The sequence below is a fragment of the Natator depressus genome, chromosome 10 (assembly GCF_965152275.1).
Source record: "Natator depressus isolate rNatDep1 chromosome 10, rNatDep2.hap1, whole genome shotgun sequence".
Classification (NCBI taxonomy): domain Eukaryota; kingdom Metazoa; phylum Chordata; order Testudines; family Cheloniidae; genus Natator; species Natator depressus.
The window spans coordinates 60,211,841-60,234,671 of NC_134243.1; the positions used below are offsets into that span (position 1 = coordinate 60,211,841).

Here is a 22,831-nt window from a genome sequence, read left to right on the forward strand (position 1 = left end):
CTGAAGTTCAATTTTCCAAAATGCCTAAGGCCCAGATTTTTTTAAAGTATTTAAATTTTGCTCTAATGAGCAATGACACTTAGGCGTTTAACTGATTTAGGAGCCAAAATCCTAATGAAAGTCACTGGGACTTAGGCTCCTATGTACCTAAGTCACTTTTGAAAATGAGACGTAGGCATTGCAAGGCTGAGTGGGGCAATACAAAAATATCTTTAAAAATCTGGGCTTTAGGCATTTGGGAGTTTAAGTCTCATTGAAGGTCAATGTGACTTCAGTTAACTCACTTCTGAAAATTTTAACTCAGTTCGTTTTCACAATATAGTGGCGATTCATAAATTATTGCCTTTATATTCCCTCTAGGGGAAATGAGTGAAACTCACGATTTCCTTCTGTCTCCTTTTACTGGAGGGGGAGGAGGGGGAAGGGAATGCATTAACAAAAGAAATGGCAAGTACAAGTTACAAAGACATTAAACTGTACAGAAAGAGCATATGAGGGAATAATGAAAACTAGGGTAAATACCATAACAGCAGAAATGGCTCAGGAAAACTCCCAGACGGTTGGCTATATATTCAGCCATATCTCTGTGCTGAAATCACACTGGTCTGACCATTATCATGTGCTTTTCACCATCAAGGTTACTCCCCCCATAGCACTAAAGAATTATCATCACTGGTGCTTTATTATATTTGGTTTCCTTTTCCAGACAGGGACTCGATCAACTCCCAGAAAGCCAAATCATCATCAGTGCGAAGAAGCTTTCTCTCTCTTGATTTGCAGATCCTTCACTATATGCTGGCTGTTTCTAGGGCCTGAAGTTCACTGTGGCTTAATGGCCTTTGAAATTTGAAGCTGCTGAGTCATAGATTGGCAGGGAGATGGAAAGGGAGTAGTCCAATCATCTTCTATACAAGGATTTTATGTAGGCATACAAAACACCTATGACTGAGGCCAAACATACACAGAAAAAAAAATACCAAGCTGAATTCAGATGGTTTCATCCATTCAGCTATGGTGGTGGTGGGAAACAATAGTCACCTGATCTGCACCGATTAGTGGAGGGGTTTAGAAGTCTCAAATAGAAAATCACACCCTCACCCCAATGCAGGCAGCTCCATGAGGGAGGGCAATTTGGGCTCTGTAGGAGCCCTGCTGGTGGAAACTGCCTGAGAGAGAGACTGACTCTCAGATGACTTGGCCTTGCCTTGCCCACATTTAGAGGTGTCTCCAGACCCCATGGCAGAGTCGGGATAATGGGTAGTTAGCTCAGTCACACTCCTGCACCAGGCAGACTTAACGCCTTCAGGGGCTCAGAACCTCAATAGCACTGGCTTATGCTTGCACAAACCAGGGAGAGTATCTGGCTCTTCCAGGCAAAACGAAGTCTACTTAGTCCAGGTTGTCTCCCCTTTTAATAGTTCACTTGAATTATAATGATTGCTGGGATGCATTTGCTATGTTTGTGGACTGAGATGCACCAAGCTGGTCTTGCTGTGCCTTGTAAATTGAAACCCTCAAGCGCCTGTCAGACTGGCTTCTGAATGTTTGTGGAAATCCGGGTTCCTTGTGGCTCACCACCTGCAGCTAGGACTCCTGTCCACACTTAGTGCTATTGTCATAACCACTGTGGGTATGTTTACACTGCAATTAAACACCCATGGCTGGCCCGAGTCAACTGATTCAGACTCACAGAGCTCAGACTAAGGGGCTGTTTAATTACAGTGTAGATATTCAGGCTCAGGCTGGAGCTTGGACTCTAGGACACCATGAAGGAGGAGAACCCCTGAGCTCAAGCTCCGGCCTGAGCTTGAATATCTACACCACAATTAAACAGCCCGTTAGCTCAAGCCCTGTGAGCCTGGGCCAGCCACAGGTTTTTAATTGCAATGTAGACATACCCTGTAGCACTGTTATCCATATGCATTTCCAAGCTCTTGCTTTGAGAGGGTAGAGGCAGAGGTCCATCTCCCTCCTCAATCCATTTCCTGACGCTCTTGAGCTTTCCAGTCACCCACTCATTTCTCTCCTTCCATTTTTAGGGAAGGTAAGATTTTTTAGCACCAGCTACACATCAGTACCAATGGTATTCTGGGTAGGTTCCAGTCTGGGCTCAAGTCAGGTTAAGAATAGCCAGAGAAAAGGACCGTTTTCTCAGCAGCTCACTCTCTGCTGTGGTAACTCTATGCCAAAAGACAGAATAACCATGAAACTTATCTTCAGAACAACCAACAAGACTCACTTCTTTGCATTAGCATTCCAATAAATAATAATAAACCCTGTCTACGTGTGCCTAGAAAAAAAAAAGACAGCCAAGCACAAGAAGACAATTTTAGAAACTCTACACAGACTACTCATTTATGACCTTGATTCAGCTAAAACCTTATGCACATGATTAACCTTAAGCACATGATCTGTTCCATTAAAATCAATAAGACTAACATGTTTAAAGTTGAGCATGTACCTAAGTGCTTTGCTGACATGGGGACATCATGCTTTGTGGAATATGTTCAGATGTCCCAGCAACTAGTGTGATATTACTGCTTAGAAGATACACACAAACACTGCCATGTAGTAGCCAAGCTAGAGATGTACCTTTCCAGGCACTATTCCTTCATAAATACATAAACAGACAAACCATTTTCAATCTGATCCTTGTAGCTGAAAGCCAGATGAATAACATAAGTGTGGGGAAAATGCATTAGCCCCAGTGAGCTAAAGAGCTCTTTGGGACGGATATCCTGTTAGAATATTGCCTTTTTGCACCCTATCAGAATCACCAGCTACTCAGAAATTCCCTTGGTGGCACAGAGCTGATGTAGCAGCTTTAAACCCTCTATACTTTGCAATCCCTGATAGTGTGGTGTGCCTGGGGGAAAAGGCACAGTACCAGATACCTCTGAGCTCCGGCTCTGGCTGTTTGATGGAACAGCCTTTGGCTAACTCAGAATTGGGATGCCACAAATGATGACATAAAGCTGGTAAAAATGGCATAAACGTTACACTTGAATGCTCTATGGCTAGTTTATGGAGTTTGAAATTTATTTCAGTACAGAACCATGTAAATCTGGGACCAGATTCTGGTCTCATGGGCACTAGAGTAAATTCAGGATACCTACACTGACTCAGTGGAAGGAGTTCCTGGACTGGCCTTTGAATTTCTTGATGGATACAGCAGCCATTTAATTATTCTTCCCTAGCTCCAAACAGTCAATAACTTTCCATGCAGAGAACATACTTTCCCACTTCAATACATTAGTTTTGTGCTTTGCATTCACATTTGCTAAATATTACAAGTGAGTTTATTACATAGTATTTAACTGAGGCCACATTTCTGCAATAGAAAACTTCCTAATCACAGGTTTACACAACAACCCGGAATTGCATGAAGCAGTCACTGCTTACTTGGAGGAGAAACCAGCCTGTAGACTACAATATGACTAATAATGGTCTGAAACTACATTTTTGTTCCATGTTGAAGGATTAGTAGCGTTCTTACTGTAAATATAAACTCAGTTATACCATGAAGATTTCATAATGTTAACCCTTAGCACGTTGGCACCTTCAAGACTGCCTGCCAAAAAAATGATCAGAAGAAGATATAAATGGACACACTCCCCAGCCACAGTTTGCAATGGACTAAAGTTTCACAGTTGAACATTACAAAAAGAGAAAGGTTTTCAGTGTTGTTCTATAGTAAATTCGATAGGAGATTCTCTCTCCTAAATATCTAATGCATCTCTGTGTTTTATATTTTCTCTTTCCTTAAACACATTCCTGAGTTAATTAAAAGCTGTCCTGAATATGAAAGGAAGAAAGCTCCTAACAGGGAAAAAAAAGAATATTAAAAAGATGACACAAAACAGTTTAAAAATCAACGTCTATCCCAACAAACCTTTTAAAGTGTCTGCATTTTTTCCATTGTGTGTTAACATTTTTTAGCAAGTTTAACATGATTAAGAGAAATGCAGAAAATCCTCTTTGCAAGTCACAAAGAAATGAATTCTGAAGTTAACTACACAAATTGTGTCACATGAACATAAGAATGCAAAGCAAAACGTATTAGAACAACAGTCTTAATTATAAAGCTGATTTCAACACTGACAACTTTGTCAAAACACAGCTCTGGATTCTGCAATGGCTTAGAAATACCTTTTCAAGCAAATATAAATCTTACAAAAAATACACAGACTGTTGTATAAAACAGACATGAAAAAGGCACAAGTATCTGCTATTCACACACTTGTTTCCCTATTCTGAAGCGACACCACGATACAAGTGGCATTTTGTTCTCTTCTTCTGGGCTAAGAGCACTCAGGAAAAAAAAAAACATAAATAAGGATTCTGGGTGAGATTTTACCAGAGCTTGCTCTCAAATGTCTACACACAATTAAGCAATAATAGGCCCCAAAAGTGATTTACACCCATAGATTAAATGTCAAGTATCATGAATCAGTGATCTTTAATGGCAGAAATTAAAGTCTTCAACACGGCAGAAAGCTGAGGCTCTGACTTCATCACCCTGCCAAGCATTTTCCCTACGTCTCCCGAGAAGAGAGAATGATCATATATCTGGCAGCCAACACTGTAATGAGCTCATTTTTTTAGAACCCAGTGGCTTTTAAGAACATAAAAACGGCCATACTGGGTCAGACCAATGGTCCATCCAGCCCAGTATCTGGTCTTCTGACAGTGGCTGGTGCCAGATGTTAAAAAGAGAGTGAACAGAACAGGGCAATTTATTAAGTGATCCATCCGATCATCCAGCCCCAGCTGCTGGCAATCTGAAGTTTATGATCACCCAGCTGTGTCTTTGACCATCTTGGCTAATAGCTATTGATGGACCTATCCTCTATGAAATTATTTAAATCTTGTTTGAACCCAGTAATACTTTTGGCCTTCACAACACCCCCTGGCATCAAGTTCCACTGGTTTACTATGTGTTGTATGAAGTAGTACTGCCTTATGCTTGTTTTAAACCTGCTGCCTATTAATTCCATTGGGTAACCCCTGTTTCGTGTGTTATGTGAAGGGGTAAATAACTTCTCCACACCAGTCATGATTTTATAGATCTCCATCCTATTTCCCCCCTTAGTTGTCTCTTTTCCAAAATGAACAGTTCCAGTCTTTTTAATCTCTCTTCCTATGGAAGCTGTTCCATACCCTAATCATTTTGCTGCCCTTCTATGTATTTTTTCCAATTCGAACGTATCTTTTTTGAGATGGGGTGACCAGAACTTCATGCAGTATTCAAGGTGTGGGTGTATATAGAGGCAATATAATATTTTCTGTCTTATTCTTTATCCCTTTCCTAATGGTTCCTAACATTTAGTTCATTTTTTTGACTGCTGCTACATATTGAGTCCATGTTTTCAGAGAACTACCCACAGGGACTCCAACATCTCTTTCTTGAGTGGTGACAGCTAATTTATACCCCATCATTTTTGTATGTACAGTTGGGATTATTCATAAAGTTTTTTTAATTTAGAAGAGTATTTCACAAGGCGGCAAACCAGCAGTTCACAATTACAAAGTTTCTTCCTCCTCTTATAAATATAGCGCATTGCTTCCTGCAGTGCTGTGGGACAAAGTCTGCTCTTACTTACTGTGTGTGAGGTAGCACCAAACAGCAGATAATTTCTTTTTCGGAGTAGCAACGGGACCTGGGGTCATCACTAGATAATCAATAGATGCTGACTGTCTGATGCTTCTTCTTTCACAGTAAGCAATGAATCCAACAGGTACCCAGCTTTATATGCAGGCTGAGGCTATTTCTTGGTTGCTGAATATTGTATAAATCAGGGGTGGCCAACCTGTGGCTCCAGAGCCACATACGGCTCCTCAGAAGTTAATATGCGGCTCCTTGTACAGGCACCGACTCCGGGGCTGGAGCTACAGGCGCCAACTTTCCAATGTGCCGTAGGGTGCTCACTGCTCAACCCTTGGCTCTGCCCCCACTCCACCCCTTCCGGCCCGCTCCCGAGCCTGCAGTACCCTCGCTTCTCCCCTCCTCCCCCCAGAGCCTCCTGCACACCACGAAACGGCTGATTGGGAGGTGCAGGGAGGGAGGGGAGATCTTTATACATCTTGCTGGCAGCAGATGATACAGTATGACTGCTAGCCATTGTCATCTCCTGGGTGCTCAGCAGAAGACAGTGCAGTGGAGGAGCTGATGTGGGGCTGCTGACATATTACTGTGGCTCTTTGGCAATGTACATTGGTAAATTCTGGCTCCTTCTCAGGCTCAGGTTGGCCACCCCAGGTATAAGTGATCAGACAGTGGAAGGCACATAGCAGCAGATCCTGCCCCTATCTTTGTGGTTGTGCAACTGGCACTGGTGTGTTCCCCTGCATAAAAGGTTGGAGGCAGAAAGGAAGACAAGATAAAGGAAAGCAGACAACCCTTGCATGATATAAAACCCAGCTCCACAGGGGCTATCCATATCATCACCCCAAAGGTGGTAGGCATACAGATGCTACTCCCACAGCTCCTCTACTCTTCCTTGGCCTCAAGGGCAGATTCCTGTCAGGCAGTCTCTCACCCCGAGACAAGATAATTGAGCTAGGCCCTGGCAACGGAATTTATCCTTTAAGCAAACTCTCCAAACAAGGTAAAATATGTACTGAGGGCCAGACCCCGTGATAACCTTACTCACTTTGGCAGTCCCATTGACATCAGCAAGGCTTCTTGTGGAGTAAGGGAGCAGCAGATGCACATTCTGACTCTCAAACATGAGCTCAGCAGATAGCCACCTAAAACTGGCTAAATGGTTGTTTGGAGCAACACAGCTCAAACCCTATTCTTGGAGAATAGAGATCAATGGTGGTTGTGTTGCCAACAAAAGCAGTGAAAAACCACATAATAGACTAAACAATCTCTCATTTAGGCATGAGAGCCTCAAAGTTTTAACCAGCTATGGCCATCTACAATACAAAAAGGGCTGCTGACTCCTGGAGTCAAGTGATTACAAGAGAATCTCAGCTTTCAGGAAGGAAAAAAAAAAAGGGAGTATGTTTCTAGACCTCATGATTGAGCATTTCTCCACACTACATCACTACCTGAGTCTACTGTAAAGACTCAACAGCCAACCCCCTCCCCCGCAAGTCTATTATTCTTTTTTAAAGAGTTATGATTTTAAACCAGTCTCATAATTTGAGGCCCGACTCACGATTTTTGAGCACAACCGTAACTCAGTGCTTTCCTGAAGGAACCATCTCTACAGATGAGCAGGTAGTTAACTTTCAGTTCTATGCATATCACATTCAGTAGCACTGCTGAGTGTACCAAGAGGTGCTAATCGTGATAGGTGAAGAACCTGATGTGGACCTGAATTCCAGGAACTGAATTAATACCATCACCTTTCTCCAGCTGGACCACCCTTTTCAACTATCAGATAACAACAACAGATAGCGCTACTGAGTAACTTGTGGCAGATATGAACTGCTGCCCCAGAAATGACGAGCTTTGTGTCCTGGGGCCCAATCATCCGAGGCAACCAAGTCACATTACCAAGAACGCAATTCAGAAATGGGCAATGACAAAGCACTTAAGCAACTGAACTCTGTTAATAAATGATATTGTTTGTGCAAATTCTAATTGCCATAACCAGCAGCAAAATGCATTTTCAATTGATGACATTTTCAATACAGCTTTATTGAGTATTTGCTGGATAGAACATCTCCTGCAACAATTTATTTTAAACATTAAAATGAAATACATCATACTGTTTGCAATCTCTTTATTTGTTCTGCTACCGCTTTCTGAAGAGAGTTTATGTTTCTGACTCAATATGAATTGCAGCTAAAATGCCCTATTCTACAATTAACATTATGGCAAAAGATAATCTTCAGAACCCTAAAAAATTATCCAACAAAATAAGCCATTAGATTATCTTGAAGAAAATAGCTTCTCAAGAGACAGTGAGAAGTGTTCCTGTGAATCAAAGGCATCTGAACAAAACTTCTCCAGGGCCAGATCTTCAGCTAGTGTAATGGAGCTGCACTCATTTACAACAGCTGTGGATCTGAAGCTCATATTTTCCTTCATAGGAAAACTAAGTTACAGCAGCACATTATATAGCTAGTAATTATAAGAAGTGCCTACCTTCTGAATAGCTCTGGTCCATCTTGCTTTTGCCAAACTACTTATGTAAACTTGATCTTTATTGCTAGGAAAAAGAGGAAAAAACAATTGATAATGAACATATATAAATATCAGAATATGATCAAAGAATATTAGCTATATAATGTAATTTAGGCAGGTCCAAAACCAGCTCTGATAAAGCATACATTGGAACAACAATCATGAGGCTTCTGTGATCAGAATGAACAAGAACTGGCATCTGTTTTGTATTTTTAGTTTTACTATAGGATACAATACATTCAATTGTCACAGACTGTTACTGTACTTTATGAAGTATTAGTTTTGTACAAAAAATTCTCTGGCAATCATGGTAACAGGTGTAATAGCTTGAGAATGAAAAAGCTGGTCCAGAAATGCAGGCAGAATCATCAAACTACCTTAGTGTGAAGAATGTAATTGTTTTAGCTGCGTCCTTATCAGCTGAGACGCAACTGATGTAACCCCCACAGTATCATAGCCAGGCAATGCATGATGAAACATGGAGAAAGAGCCTGGTCACAAGTGGTACAGAACACTGACCCCCAGTATACAAGACAATTCTTTTTTCCCCATGTAAAATGGCACCTTGTTTCAAGAGGGAGATCAATGGCAATTATGATCAATAATAAAAACAATTTTACCATGTCTCCTTTTTTCCTAAGTTTCCCTCTGTGTCTCTGTATTTTTCTTAATCATGTCTCTCAAAGCCATGCTTCAGCATGCTGTTAAACTTTACCTGACTCCAGGCTTTCATCTCTATTCTGTTACTTTCTCTCATGAGATTTTCTACATTTTCTGTTTAGTTGCTTATTTTATTTTTCCTTTTCCTCCCCCAGCATCTTCTTTTATTATCAAAATGTTTAATTGATTTCTGTGTTTCTGTTAAAGGTAATTGAAACTGTTTACAGTACCAGGTGTTACTTTGCATTTCCTTTCCCACTTACTTACCTTCTCTGAACTCTCTGTTCCTTCTCTTTGTCCTCCCTCAAATCCTCAAGGAAACAACTCTCTCCCACTCTCACCTTCCACCAAACCTCTCTTCTCAAGCCCAAACTCTCCTTCTGCCTGGAGGAACTCTGTTTTCCTTCCCCCACTCACCTCCACTCCCACCAAAGGTTCCCACCACACATTTACTTTTGCCCTACAATTTGTCCAGTCCCCTTTTCAATCTTTTCCTTCACCTTAAAGGATATGTCTCAAGCAGGCTAGAAAATTGCTGGTGCTCTGAAATTAGCTTGTTTAATGATCTCGGGGGGAGGGGGAAAAGAAGGCACAGTGGAAGTTCTCTTTTCCGGAGCCACAGAGTATTGCCTTAAACACTGGTACTCCAATACACAGAAATGCAGACAGAGATTCCTCTAGGTCAGAGGTGGGCAAACCATGGCCCGCGGGACCATCCAGCCTGGTCCCTGAGCTCCTGGCCCGGGAGGCTCATCCCCGGCCCTTCCCCCGCTGTCCCCCTTCCCTGCAGCCTCAGCTCACTGCGCCGCCAGCACAATGCTCGAGGCGGCAGAGCAGCGGGCTCCTGGGGCAGCGCAGCTGCAGAGCCCGGCCTGACCCGGTGCAGCCACGCCGCCAGCCACCGGAGCTCCAGGCAGTATGGTAAGGAGGCAGGGAGCTGGGGGGGGGGTTAGATAGAGGGCAGGGGTGGTGGTCAGGGGGTGGGGGTGTGGATAGGGGTCAGGGAAGTCTGTGGGCGGGGAACAGGGTGGTTGAATGGGGGCATGGGTCCCAGGGGGGCAGTCAGGAAGGAGGGGGGGGTTGGATGGGGCAGCGGGGGGCAGTCAGGGGAAAGAGAGAAGGGGTGGTTGGATGTAGCAGGGGTCCCAGGGGGGCAGTCAGGAAGGAGAGGTGGGGGTTGGATGGGGCAGCGGGGGGCAGTTAGTGGCGGGAGGAGTCAGCGGACAGAAAGTGGGGGGTGGATGGAGCAGGGGTCCCCGAGGGGCCATCAGGAAACAGGGGGGTTGGATGGGGCAGGAGTCCCAGGGGGGCTGTCAGGGGGTGAGAAGCAGGGGACGTCAGATAGGGGGCGGGGGCCGGGCCATGCCTGGCTGTTTGGGGAGACACTGCCTCCCCTAACCAGCCCTCCATACAATTTCAGAAACCTGATGTGGCCCTCAGGCCAAAAAGTTTGCCCGCCCCTGCTCTAGGTCATAAGATAGCCCCAAATCATGAAGGCTGAGAGGTCTGACAACTGGGAAAGACTAGCAAAAGAAGAGGGCTGCTTCACTGCCCTCCACCTGTGATAGACCAACAAGAACACATTAAAGTATGATTCTACCTTAACAAGTCTGATGAACAGAACAATGAGAGAAGACTTGAGTTCTATGACTGGTTCTGCTACTGACTTTCCATATGACCTTGAGCATCGAGTCAGCAGATCTGCTCCCACTGTATATGTAGAGTTATACTTAGTGACAAAAGCAAGTTCTGTCTTATGTATTGCAGAACTACCATAGCTAAAAGGGAACAAGCTGCACCCTATTCCTTCTTATGAATCACCAGCAGCATTGTTAACTAATTACCAAAAAGTTACCCCTGTGCAATCTCCCTGAAGGCAACAGAGTGACCTAGGTGTCATGAGTGGCTTATTTTGTGTACTTGCCACTAAGGGTCCAATTTGGCATCCAGAACCTTTCATTACATCACAGTGAAAAACCACAGCTTGACCCAATCTCAGAAAAATCAGATTTCATTAGGAAAACCTACAGTAATCAGAGCTGTGCTATCAGGCCTGTTAGGTGATTATGTACACACACACGAAGTGCCTGCACTTATAATCTTGGGTGAAGTTTTAACGCTTCCTAATGAGAGCTGACTACCTAACCCCCTTGACTTTCAATGGCAGTAAGGCACCTAACTCCTGTAGACTATTAAAATTCCTAGCCTTTGTCAATTGCCTTTGCCAACGACAAAGCATCATCTGAGCTTCTGCAGCATTACTCAGTTTCTGTAATAAGCATAAGGAATACAGCCAATACAAAAAGTAACATTATATAGTTAACTTTACAGTTTTGCTTAAGATAAGAGCAATTGCTATTCTGTTTGTGTGCATAATCTTTTTATTTTAAGTATCAGTACAAGTTCCTCCTCAGACTTTGTTTAAAAATCAAAATCACTTCAAGGCTATAAGAGCACAAAAAAGCTTCTAAAACCTCAAATTTGTAGTTTGTCCTTTATGGACAAGCCTTTTTGTTCCTATTGTTAAGGTCTTGGTCTCCAGTCCTGCAAAGACTTACATATGTGCCCCACTTTGTAACTGTGAGTTCAACATGCTTAAAGTTAAGTCCAGGCATAAGTATCTGCAAGATCAAGATACCAAATTTTCAGCTCAGAGCAGATTTCTACAGCCAAATTGCAAACCACTGAAAAACAGGGGAAGTATGAAAATGCTAACAAGAGTCTTATGGGTAGCCTACAGCCTAGTGTTAGTCCATTACAATCTAATGTCCAACTACCAAAGTTAAACACTTCAACATTTTACAAAAAAAATTAACACAATGTTATGACACAATTTATGTGCTAGAAGAAAAAGGGAGAAAAAAGTAATTTCAGAGAAAAGGGTCCTGTTATGTCTACCTGGAGAGACAATAGTTATTCGAAGTATGATCTTCTTTGGCAATTTAATGGTAACAATAATAGGAAATATGAGGAGCAAAACACATATAACTTACTATAAGAAATAGTCAGATAGGAGCCCTGTTCTCAGAGATGCTATGTACTCAGCAGCTTCTGTTGAAGTGACTCGGAGCTTCCAGGTATTCAGAATCTGGAAATTGAAACCCCACTGCCTTGCATCTTGCGTAGTACAGTTCACACATGTGCAAAGTGGGTGTAAAATGATACCAAATCCAAACTGTCACAGCAATGACAGGAAAAAAGGCAGGCAAAGTATTAATCCATGGGCAACTGCAGTTCTGAGATAGCTCTAATACATCCAAATAGAAGAATAAGTTGTAAAGTTATGCTCTTTAAAAGGGAAAAAATTAAACTACTCTTATACCTGTAGGGTTCTAAATTAACGCTATCAACCCAAGAAAGTTACCTGGCTTGGCTATCACTGCAGTTCAATTAAAACCTCTGTACAATGCACAGCTGTGGTCAAAAAAGGGTAGAGTGTCAGATGTTAGAATGGTTTCAGAGTAGCAGCTGTGTTAGTCTGTATTCTCTAAAAGAAAAGGGAGTAGTACTTGTGGCACCTTAGAGACTAACAAATTTATTTGAGCATAAGCTTTCATGAGCTACAGCTCACTTCATCGGATGCATTCAGTGGAAAATACAGTGGGGAGATTTATATACATAGAGAACATGAAACAATGGGTGTTACCATACACACTGTAATGAGAGTGATCACTTAAGGTGAGCTATTACCAGCAGGAGAGCGGGGGTGGGGGAGGGACCTTTTGTAGTGATAATCAAGGTGGGCCATTTTTAGCAGTTGACAAGAAGGTCTGAGGAACAGTGGGGGGTGGAGGAGGGGAATAAACATGGGGAAATAGTTTTAGTTTGTGTAATGACGCATCCACTCCCAGTCTCTATTCAAACCTAAGTTAATTGTATCCAGTTTGCAAATTAATTCCAATTCAGCAGTCTCTCGTTGGAGTCTGTTTTTGAAGTTTTTTGTGTTGAAGAATTGCAACTTTGAGGTCCGTAATCGAGTGACCAAAGAGATTGAAGTGTTCTCCGACTGGTTTTTGAATATAATAATTCTTGATGTCTGATTTGTGTCCATTTATTCTTTTACATAGAGACTGTACAGTTTGACCAATGTACATGGCAGAGGGGCATTGCTGGCACATGATGGCATATATCACACTGGTAGATGTGCAGGTGAACGAGCCTTTGATAGTGTGGCTGATGTGATTAGGCCCTATAATGGTGTCCCCTGAATAGATATGTGGACACAGTTGGCAACGGGCTTTGGATGGAGAAGAACACTAAAACTATCAGAACGCCTTTTTCTCAATCAATGGTGTGGGCTCACCAGGAGTGCAGGATATTGCAGAAGTGGAAGGTGCTCAGAGAACACCAAGGAGAAAGATCAAAGGCATGGGAAAGCTCTCAGATGAAGAGAGACTGAAAAGATTGGAGTTCTTTCCTTAGAGGACATGTTTACACTAATACATCCTGCACAGCAAGCTTGGATGTAAATCTACAGCCCTGTACAGCAGTATGTATTAGGGAACTTTTAGTGCGCAGCAGCAGGATCCACATGGACAGTTAGTGCATGGCATGCTGGAACACTGTAGATGTACATGCCAGAGTGGCATGCACATTGTTTATGTAGAAATGCCCATAGAATGGAGATAAATAAGATGATAGAAATATGTAACAAAGAATGGTCTAGAGAAGGTCGATCTGTTCTCCCTATCTCATAATACAATAGGAAGAGAACATTCAATTAAGTTAAAAATAGGATATTTAAAACTGATAAAAGGAAATACTTTGGGCATAACATGTAAAAAAGCTGTGGAACTCATTGCCACAGGAACTTGTTGAGGCCAAGCACTTAACAAGAATGAAAAAAGGATTGGATATTTTTATGGATAACCAAGAATATCCAGATTTATCATAATTAATGACAATAAACATTCTGGAAGTGATATTAAACCTTGTGCTTAAGCCAATTGCTAATTGTTACAAGTCAGGATGAGACCCAGGTGGACAGCAGACTATTCCACAGCTGCCTACTGCAGGGTTCTTACACCATCTTCTGAAGCATCTAGGTTTGGCCACTGATTTGGTTAGGATACTGGAGTAGGAAGTCTGCTGGTCTGATCCAGAATGGCAATTCCTATGTTCCTATGACACTTACAGAGGATTCAATTAAAAGCTCAACATTTACCACCCCGAGTACTCTATGTACAGTAAAGATTTCTGCCTCTGCTTACATGTTATTGCTTTGCTATTTCTATTGCACCAACAGACTACTACATGCTTTACAGACAGTAGGAAGATGTGCACAATTCCTGAACCTATATTGAAGGAGTGACACGCAGCAGAGTTGGTAACAGACTTTATTTCCTGGCCCCATTCACCTGACATAGGTCCATGTTACAAAAAGTTCTATATCCCTGTAAAATGGCAGGGGTTGGTATAAGGACTTTATAATCTACAAAAGCAAGTACGAGGAGGAATGGGAAGCAACACGAGGTCATGAGGTTGAACATCAGAGTGATTTTTGTTTGGCTTTTTAATTATGATTATTAAGTCCTAATATCTTTAGACGTTTACAGAAAGGTAGTCTGGTTTGTCAGCACTTCATAGAGTTTCCAGATAATACTTAGAATAGCAGATAGTAATGAGCTACTGCAGCATGGAAAATGTTCACTCTTTAAATGGTTCCCACTGTATCCTGAAGAACAAGGGAGACAATTAAAAAACAAAAACTATATCAACAAGGAAACATCTGCAGGCGGCAACATGTGAGAGCATTAGACTGCATGGCCTATGTCTGCATGAGCCAAAGTGGCAGAAATCATGTGCAATCAAATGACTGTTGTTTTTAATGCAGGTTAGAAAATAGATCTAGTGTTGGAATCTCTTTAAAGTCTGGTGGTTATTACTCTGTGTACAGCGCTCAGAGTAAGCACAGCACTTTACAAAACACTGCAAAAGACCAGCTCCAGGCCTGAGGAGCTTGCAGTCTGAGTCAGACTAATATGGTACACAAGTCAACAAGGCACAGATGTCATGACTGTGTGTAGATCAGCCTAGAAATGCTTCATAGCAGAAGTCAGTTTTAAGGAGAGATTCGAAGGAGACCACTGGGAGGCTGTTACAACCATAAGGGATGATATGCAAAAATGTGGGAAAAGGCTGAGAATGGGGGAAGGAGCCTTGATCCATCTATTTTGCAGTTCCTCAAAGAGTTCTAATGGCGCAACACCAGATTCCCTTTGACAGAGGAAAATCCTTAAGTGGCGTACAGCTGGCATAGACACCTACTCCAAGTTATAAAGCAAGACAGCTTTGGACTCCAGCAGCCCAGCATGGGTGGAACAGAAAAGGTGGTTGAGAACCATCTGTCACTTCTCCTCGGTTGTGTCAGGTGTAAAACTCAGCACAACTGAGGACTCAGCCCAACCATTTAAGGAGGGAAGATATGGCCAGAGGCAGTATAGGATGAAATGTGAGCAGAGTTGAGAAGAGCCTTGATAGTTCCAGATGAGCTTTGAAGGGAGCACTCAGAAGGAAGGATTTGGAATGACAAAGTGTATAGGATGACATGAGGACACAAGGGGATATTGTAAAGAATCTGAAGGTGAAATCAAAAAACATGAACTGCCAATAGAAGGAGAAAATAAATCATTTTGCCCATACATTTAAATCAGTCTGGACCCAAAATCCAATTAAGTGACAAACACCATCCAGAAAGGCAACAAGGCTTGCAGTTATCTAAAGACAATATAATACAACCCAAAATTTCCATCTGATTCTAGCATCACTTAGGTTAAGGGGATTAAGATGTTAGCACCAAACATGAATATTTCTTTGATTTTTAAAAAAAAATTTTAGCACCTAGCCTAAAAATGCAGTGCTTCTCTGTGAAGCAAACCAAAAATCAACAGTAATGGTAATGAAAAGAGACAGACAATTTGAAGAAATCAAATACACAGCATATCTTTATGGACACGCTACCAACTGAAAAATCCAGCTTTCAAAGCAGATCTGGGTCTCAAGCTGATAAGCAGTGAGATCTGTATTTATGGTGGTTCCATTTTTACACCTGGCCTAAACAGAAAACAATTGAGTTCAACTGTGGTTGTGGCCCAATAGGGTTATAACACATTTGGTCCAGCCTGTGTGAACGGGGCAAAATTCAGCTATAAACAGGTTTCAAATGAGTATTTCAGCTAAGTAAAGTATGTCGAAACAGATATATATTTGATCAAACTCTATCGTGCTGTAATGGACAAGCAAAACTACTACAAAATGATTCAGCATTTGTGGCTATAGACAAAAAGAAAACTGTTTCTTTAAGTAAATGAGAATGAATGATTTCCAAGTCATAGATTCTTCCCACTCAGCTACTAGACAAGATGCACCTCATCCCAGTGGAAATCACGGGTTGAAAACAAGGTCCTAACCAAATCCAAACGATTAAAGTGACATACTAAAAACATATTATAGAAGAAATCGGAAATATAAACTTCACTGAATGTGTGAGATGGTGACATTTAGAGGCTGTAGGGTTACAGCTACAGTACTGGAACAGCTGAGACCCACAAAGCCTGAATTAGGCACCTAGGCTCCCTATAGGATGCATGGGGACAGATAAGTGCCTAAGAATGGGATCCATAAAAGTGAGCAAGCTAGGTAAGGAGGTGTCTAAGTTAGCCAATAGGAGATGCTGACAAGAAGAGTGTGTGATAAGTTATTTAGGTACCTAACTCCAAGCAGGCACCTATCTCTGCTTGCAAGCTATAGCCAGGAATCCCTCTAGAGACAAGCTGCTTAGGCATCTAAGCTGTTCTTGCCACAAACACTGCTGCCGGAGGAGGAAGAGGTGGTGTTGCTGCCATTAGTGTCTACTTTGTAATTTTAAGCCCAATGCTTAGAATACTCACACAGGATGAATGAAACCCAAGTTTCACTTCTACTTTCTCCACTTTACAGGAATTCCCTGATCACTGGCCTATGGGATATTCTGATGTGGAACTTCCGGGGTCTCTCCTGCTGAAGCTGTTCCACTTTAGATAAACAATTAAAAAGAGTCACTGATCAAAGAAATAGCATGAGAATGACTCTGGGAGGTGGCAGTTCTAGGGTCCAGTCCTCCTGCTCCAGTGACTCTTTTCAAATCCCCAGATGTAGGCGTCTAAGCCCTTTTGTGGATCTGGGCCTTAACCTCTCTGCTCTGCAGTTTATCCATCTGTAAGATGCAGATAATGACACTTGGCCATTTCACAGGAGTGCAGCAAGTCCAAATTTATTAATGTTTGCAAAGCAATTTGAATTCTCTGATGACTGCCTGTAAAGAAATGCAACATATTATTGTAACCATTGCTGTGTTCAGATGCTTTACTATTGAAATATTATGCTGAAAATTGAATACAGAGATAGAAAAATAATATCAAAGGCAAAGTATTCTATTCAGGTGCTGTGTTGGTTAATGACAGATGTTTATCTTTTTGCTAAACACAAACTGCTGACACTTTTGCAAATGTTATCCCTAACACGATTTTATACACTGGAAAGCAACTTATGAGCTCAAAAATATTGTAGGTTTCTTTACAATTATTCTAAACACTTTGGATGCAGTGTGGAATTACATAATAGTATATTTATCCCTGCAACTCCTTCCTTGGGTATGCATTGTACAAGATGTGTGCTATGTAGTTACTAAGGTTTTTTTTGTAAATAGTCAATGGGAAGTTGTTTCTGACCGTCTTTGTCCCGAATTCTTCAATGAAATCTGCAAGGGTTGCAGGATAGGGGGCCTTAGAGATTGTTGAATGTGTATGTTTGCTGTAAAATCAGTGAGAAATTATGTAAATATGGCTCATGTACGGATATGATCAATAGTTAATATTGGATAGTCATGCAATGAATGGATAACATGCAGCACATGCTGGAGTCATGTGATAGTAGAAATACATATACTGTATATAAAGAGTCTACACCAGCTAGTCAAGTTAGCAAGTCTAATGGGTTTCTCTGTATATCAACAAAGCAAACAGCAAGTGGCAGGTGGTTGTCATTTGCGGGCTATCAAATGACATTTACTTTTGCAAACCTGCTTGAAGTTAAAAAAAAATAAAATGTGACAATTCACAGCTGTGTTCCCTAAAAGCAAGGAAAGCAGCCTCTGAAAAAGTTGAATCTCTGCTACATGAAATGCAGGTATGGAGGGATACAGCTGTCATGAAAAGAAAAATCTGCACCTTACATGAATAAGTAATTTAATCAATCAAAGGGAGAACCATGACTAGTAAATAGTGTAGTTCATCGGAAAGGTTCAGCAAAGTATTTATGCAAGTTTGAGTGCAGGAAATCTTTGGGAGAGGGTTTGTTACTTAGATCTGAAATAACATTATCTGTAAGAGGAGGATGTGAATATGCAGCAGCCACACTGCTACCAAGAGATTTTTATCTGGCCTGTGTGTCTACGGCCTAACCAATGAAACACGTGGTCTTTGTCTATTTAAACAAGTTCATATTTACACATAGCTGTTACCCCTTTTAGCCTGAGCAGTTTACCATTTTAAACCAGTTTAACATTCACAGTCTTGTGGGTTGTTTCCATTAGGAGGAGAAATTGGTGATGGAGGATTGTATCAAAGAAATACCAGTTTATTTGCAAAAAAAAAAAAAAAAAATAGACAAAGCCCTGTTTTCCTGAACATAGTGAGAATCAAACAGGAAGCAGTTTCTTTGTTCACAGTTCCAGGCCTCTTTACTATCAGTGCTTTGCCCAAAAAGTTTATTCTCTCTCTCCATATTTTCTCTCAGGGCCACATTCCCAGTACTCCCGTTTCTTTCTTCTCGGCTTTCCTGCTGCATGTTGCTGTCTGTCCTTCGGCTGCCTCTGCTCACAGAAACCTCCAAACAATATCCAGCAAAACCCATCAACACACCAGCTCAGTTTCTGATTGGCCTTGCTGGTGGTGGGCCTGTGTTTTGGGTGGTTGCTCCCATTGTTTCAGCCATCTTACTCCAAAAAGGAGCTTACCTGCTTTATATATTTATCTGGAATGAAGGCTAGCTGTCGCACAGACCAGCTTCAGTGAGGTTTCACTCAACCTTCATCATAACATGGCAAATCTTGAGGGAAGTCTCCTATTTCCAATGAGAGCTTGTATGTTCAGAAATGTTTAGGATCAAGTTGGATTCATACCAAACATTTGATGACAGTTATCATTATACATCCCTGAAATCCTCATTTTGTGTGAATTTAGGAACTGGATGAACGATCAGGCTATTGTGTTGTTTACCCTATACTTGGGACATGCCAAGGTGGGAATGTCACAAAGCATGAGCTAAATAAAATCATACTGGATAAGCAGATGTGTCTTAGTGTAGTTTGGAACCCATACAGAGGTGAGTTCCATTTAACAGCATTATAATCAGAGCCCTCTGAGAATTTTGGCACTTTTCCCATTGAAACTAATGTTCCAAAGTTATGAGCTGAAATATTGTGCAAAATGAGTGTTTTCTTGCATTCGCCCAGTTACGCTGTTGCCGACAGAGTAGAACTCCGTGTGTTACAAACCTTTGAGGTAAGAAGTTGAGTTTATGCATTCCTGAGAGGCATGGACTGTAAAAGCGTTGCTGACATTGAGCTTTATCTGAAAGTCTCCCACTGTTGTACCACTGGTCCCGCTCCACCAGTGCTAGCAACAGTGGGAGTTGTCATGGAGACCAACTTCAGGTGTTCTTACCATTGTTATTTAGATCTGTTCTGCAAAACAGTGGTAAAAATTCCAGTAGCTGCTCATTTCCCCTACGTTCAAAAATGGTATAGACACACAAGCCAGAGAAATATTATTCTGATGTTTTATTCAGATATTTTATCATATCTGTGAAAAATGTGTGGGTTCCACCTATGAAATGCAAATTTAGTTCAATGTTGTTGTTGCCTGTGCAGAGGTTGACAATGAAAATGTAATACAGTTCCTCTCATTCTTATGGAGATCTATAGATGAGGATTCTAAAAATTCATGTCAATGCTATTGCGTAGAACAACAAATTTCATGGATTGCTACTGGCCTAGGTAGATTGGATTTATTAACTCAATTAAGGGCTTTTTTTTTTTTTTTAAAACACACACACACACACATTTTGGGCCTGACCCTGGACTCCTACATTGATTGAGTTGGACTAAGCACCTGTGCAGGGGACTCTCTTTACATCTCTGTGCAGTGGTTCCAGGCATGCAGGAATAAGCACCTGCTGCTCCCTGCAGCTAGGCGCAAGTGGATGGGGAGTAGGAATGGGCAGAGCTTTGTCTCTGTGCATCTTTCCCCCTTTCTGTAATGCACTGGTCAGCGCAGTTTAGCCAATTTGACAGGTGTCCTTTTTTGCTGTTGATATAGACCATCAGCAAAGTACTATCTCCCCGGCCCAAGAAGAAAGCAAGGAGAGAACTGTGACTGTGACATATGCATCATTTCTTGCTCTGGGCTGTGCCTAAAATCACAGTTTAGCCTGTGGGTAAAACCCTCATTTAACTTAGGTCAGTGAGTTATGTGACTGAGACTTCTGCCTGAGGAAGGATTGGATGGAATGTTGTTCTGCTTATATCATCAGACTGAACTTAATAACCACAGAGAACATACCTCAGGGAAATACATCTACTCACCTTGTTTGTTTGCTTTTTAGAAAGACCCCTGGAAGTGAAGGTGTTAAATTAACTAGCTGTTTGAACTGAACACAGAGGGCTAGATTGCCCACTTAAGGCAAAGCCCCATGTTGAAGGGATTGGAATTATCCTATGGTACTTCACAATCCCACCCTGAATTCCCTGGGGTGTAAGAGGGCTACGCAGGCTGCTCCATCTTTTAGGATATTGAGGTTTGCTCCCTACCAGTGTGGCTGGCCTGGTTGGTGGGCTGGTGCAGAGGAGGAACCCTCTCTTTGGAGTGCTGTATATCACCTGGAGCATCCAAGAAGGGCAATCTTTTAAATTCCCTAAGCCCAGGGACTGAAACTCTGACTGGCTCTTCTGCAGTATCTGCGAGGGAGACAGGAGGATATTTTTACCAAACCCCCACACTCCTGTGAACACATATAAGGGCCTTTCACAATCTGGCATATTGAAAGCTAAAGGCTTTGATAATAAGACAGGAAAAATATGGAGCATGGAGCTTTATGACATTTTTAATTAACAAATTTGTTTTCCTTCTTAATTAAGTTGGCTAAATACATTAAAATTAGTCCAATATTTCAGCAGTGATTTGCATTTTCAAAGCATTTGTGCAAAATTAAATGTCATTAAGGACTTTGTTGCAAAGCTGTTAATTATATAGCAACCAAAGCATGGCTGTATGCAGACAAACAGTGGTGTCCTTCAAATGCTTATCTGTTTGCTATACACAGCCCTGAACATCTGCATTGATTTCTGGCATTAACAGTGAATAGTTAATCTCATCCGTTTTGAATATAAATGGAAATAAATCATGCAAATACAGCACACTTATCCCAATTCTACTGTTTTTCCTCACAAAGCAGAAACTCACTCTTTCTATTACTATACATTCTTTTATACAAAAGATACCGGGTAGGTTGTTTTTTTTTTCCATCTAGAATTATTATAATTATTTATAACAAAATATTTTGATAGGATATTAAAACCTTGTGCTTCAGGGCTTAAGGCAATCTCTAACTATTAGACATGAGGAGGAGATCTACGCGGGGATCTGATTATCCCATATTTACCTACTGCAGATTTTTTTTTTTTTTTTTTTAAACACAAGTTCCTCTGAAGCTTTTGCTACTGGCCACTGTTGGAGACTATGATACTGGACCTGATGGGAGCTTGGAGTCTGATCCAGTCTGGCAATTCCTCTGTTCCTATAATATTTCTCAGTGATTTTGTTTCCTTCCTTATTATAGGAAAAATAAACCTTTTGGTTCAGTTCATGGTCAGGTTTCCTATTAAACTATAAACTGAGTTTGAGCAGCAGAGCATATCAACGAGGAAAATATTGCTGTTGCATTTTTCAGAAATCAAGACCTTTTCATAAACATTAATAAAATAGGATGGATAAACGGGGTTCTGAAACATGCATATTTTAATCCTAGGGATGAACGAACTGGTTCAGATGAATAAAATGATGAACGGGGATTTGATAAAGTTCATATAGCTTCTGCTTACAGTTGCCTTTATTTTTCACTGACACGGTATCTACATTCAGCTTTTTCTGAATATCATCCATCACTAGTGCATGAGCATGAGTGACAGTGATGGAGGATAAGTATGAGCTGATGGTGTAAGTGACGGGAGCACTTGTGTAGAACAGCTACTGGAATTTTTACCACTGTTTTGCAGAATGGGTCTAAATAACAATGGTAAGAACACCTGCAGTTAGTCTCCATGACAACTCCCACTGTTGCTAGCACTGGTGGAGCTGGACCAGTGATACAACAGTGGGAGACTTTCAGATAAAGCTCAATGTCAACAACGCTTTTACAGTCCATGCCTCTATGTAGTTTCTTCCTAGAGGTGTTGAAATTATTTCCAACTCAACTAGAAACAAAAAGTAAATCTCATGAGACATCCCCCCCCCCACCCCGTTCTGTGACAGGTTCCATCCAATTTATGGACATAAGAGTTGAATAAGCATCCAAATTTTTGAATGTTCATTCAAATAGAACTTTCAAATTATGGGCCAAATCCTAAAGTTATTACTTAGTTTCTACTCCATCTTCATTTACTTTCAATGGCAGTTTTGTCCGAACAGGAACTGAATAAAAATTTCAGGATTTGGTCCCTTGTCTGGTTTGCTCACACGGGTTAACTATGTAACCATGACTTGTTAACCATACAACGTGCCCCTTATGTTCACAAGCTCATTAAAGGGCTGAAAAAAATATTAGACAAAGCACCTTTGGGACACTTTCATCTATTATGATGTTCAATATAGACTGTAGAAATCTGTTGGATCTTTCAATTTGTAGATAAATGCATAAAAGCTGATGGTTTTCTGTTGGAATCTGGCTTCTTCTGCAGACCTATTGCAACTGGAACATTTTCTTTTTGCTATTATC

General features: G+C 41.3%; 1 protein-coding gene across 1 annotated transcript in view; it reads right to left on the reverse strand.

Annotated features, from left to right (window-relative positions):
* Positions 1 to 7,825: 7,825 nt before the first annotated feature.
* Positions 7,826 to 22,831, reverse strand: part of LOC141994674 (protein unc-13 homolog A-like) — a 70,760-nt gene continuing 55,754 nt past the window's right edge. The window contains exons 7-8 of the mRNA XM_074964905.1: positions 8,102 to 8,165; positions 7,826 to 7,852 (exon numbers count right to left, since the gene is read on the reverse strand). Of these exons, the coding sequence (XP_074821006.1) occupies positions 7,826 to 7,852; positions 8,102 to 8,165 (91 nt within the window). The remainder of the gene's footprint in view (positions 7,853 to 8,101; positions 8,166 to 22,831) is intronic.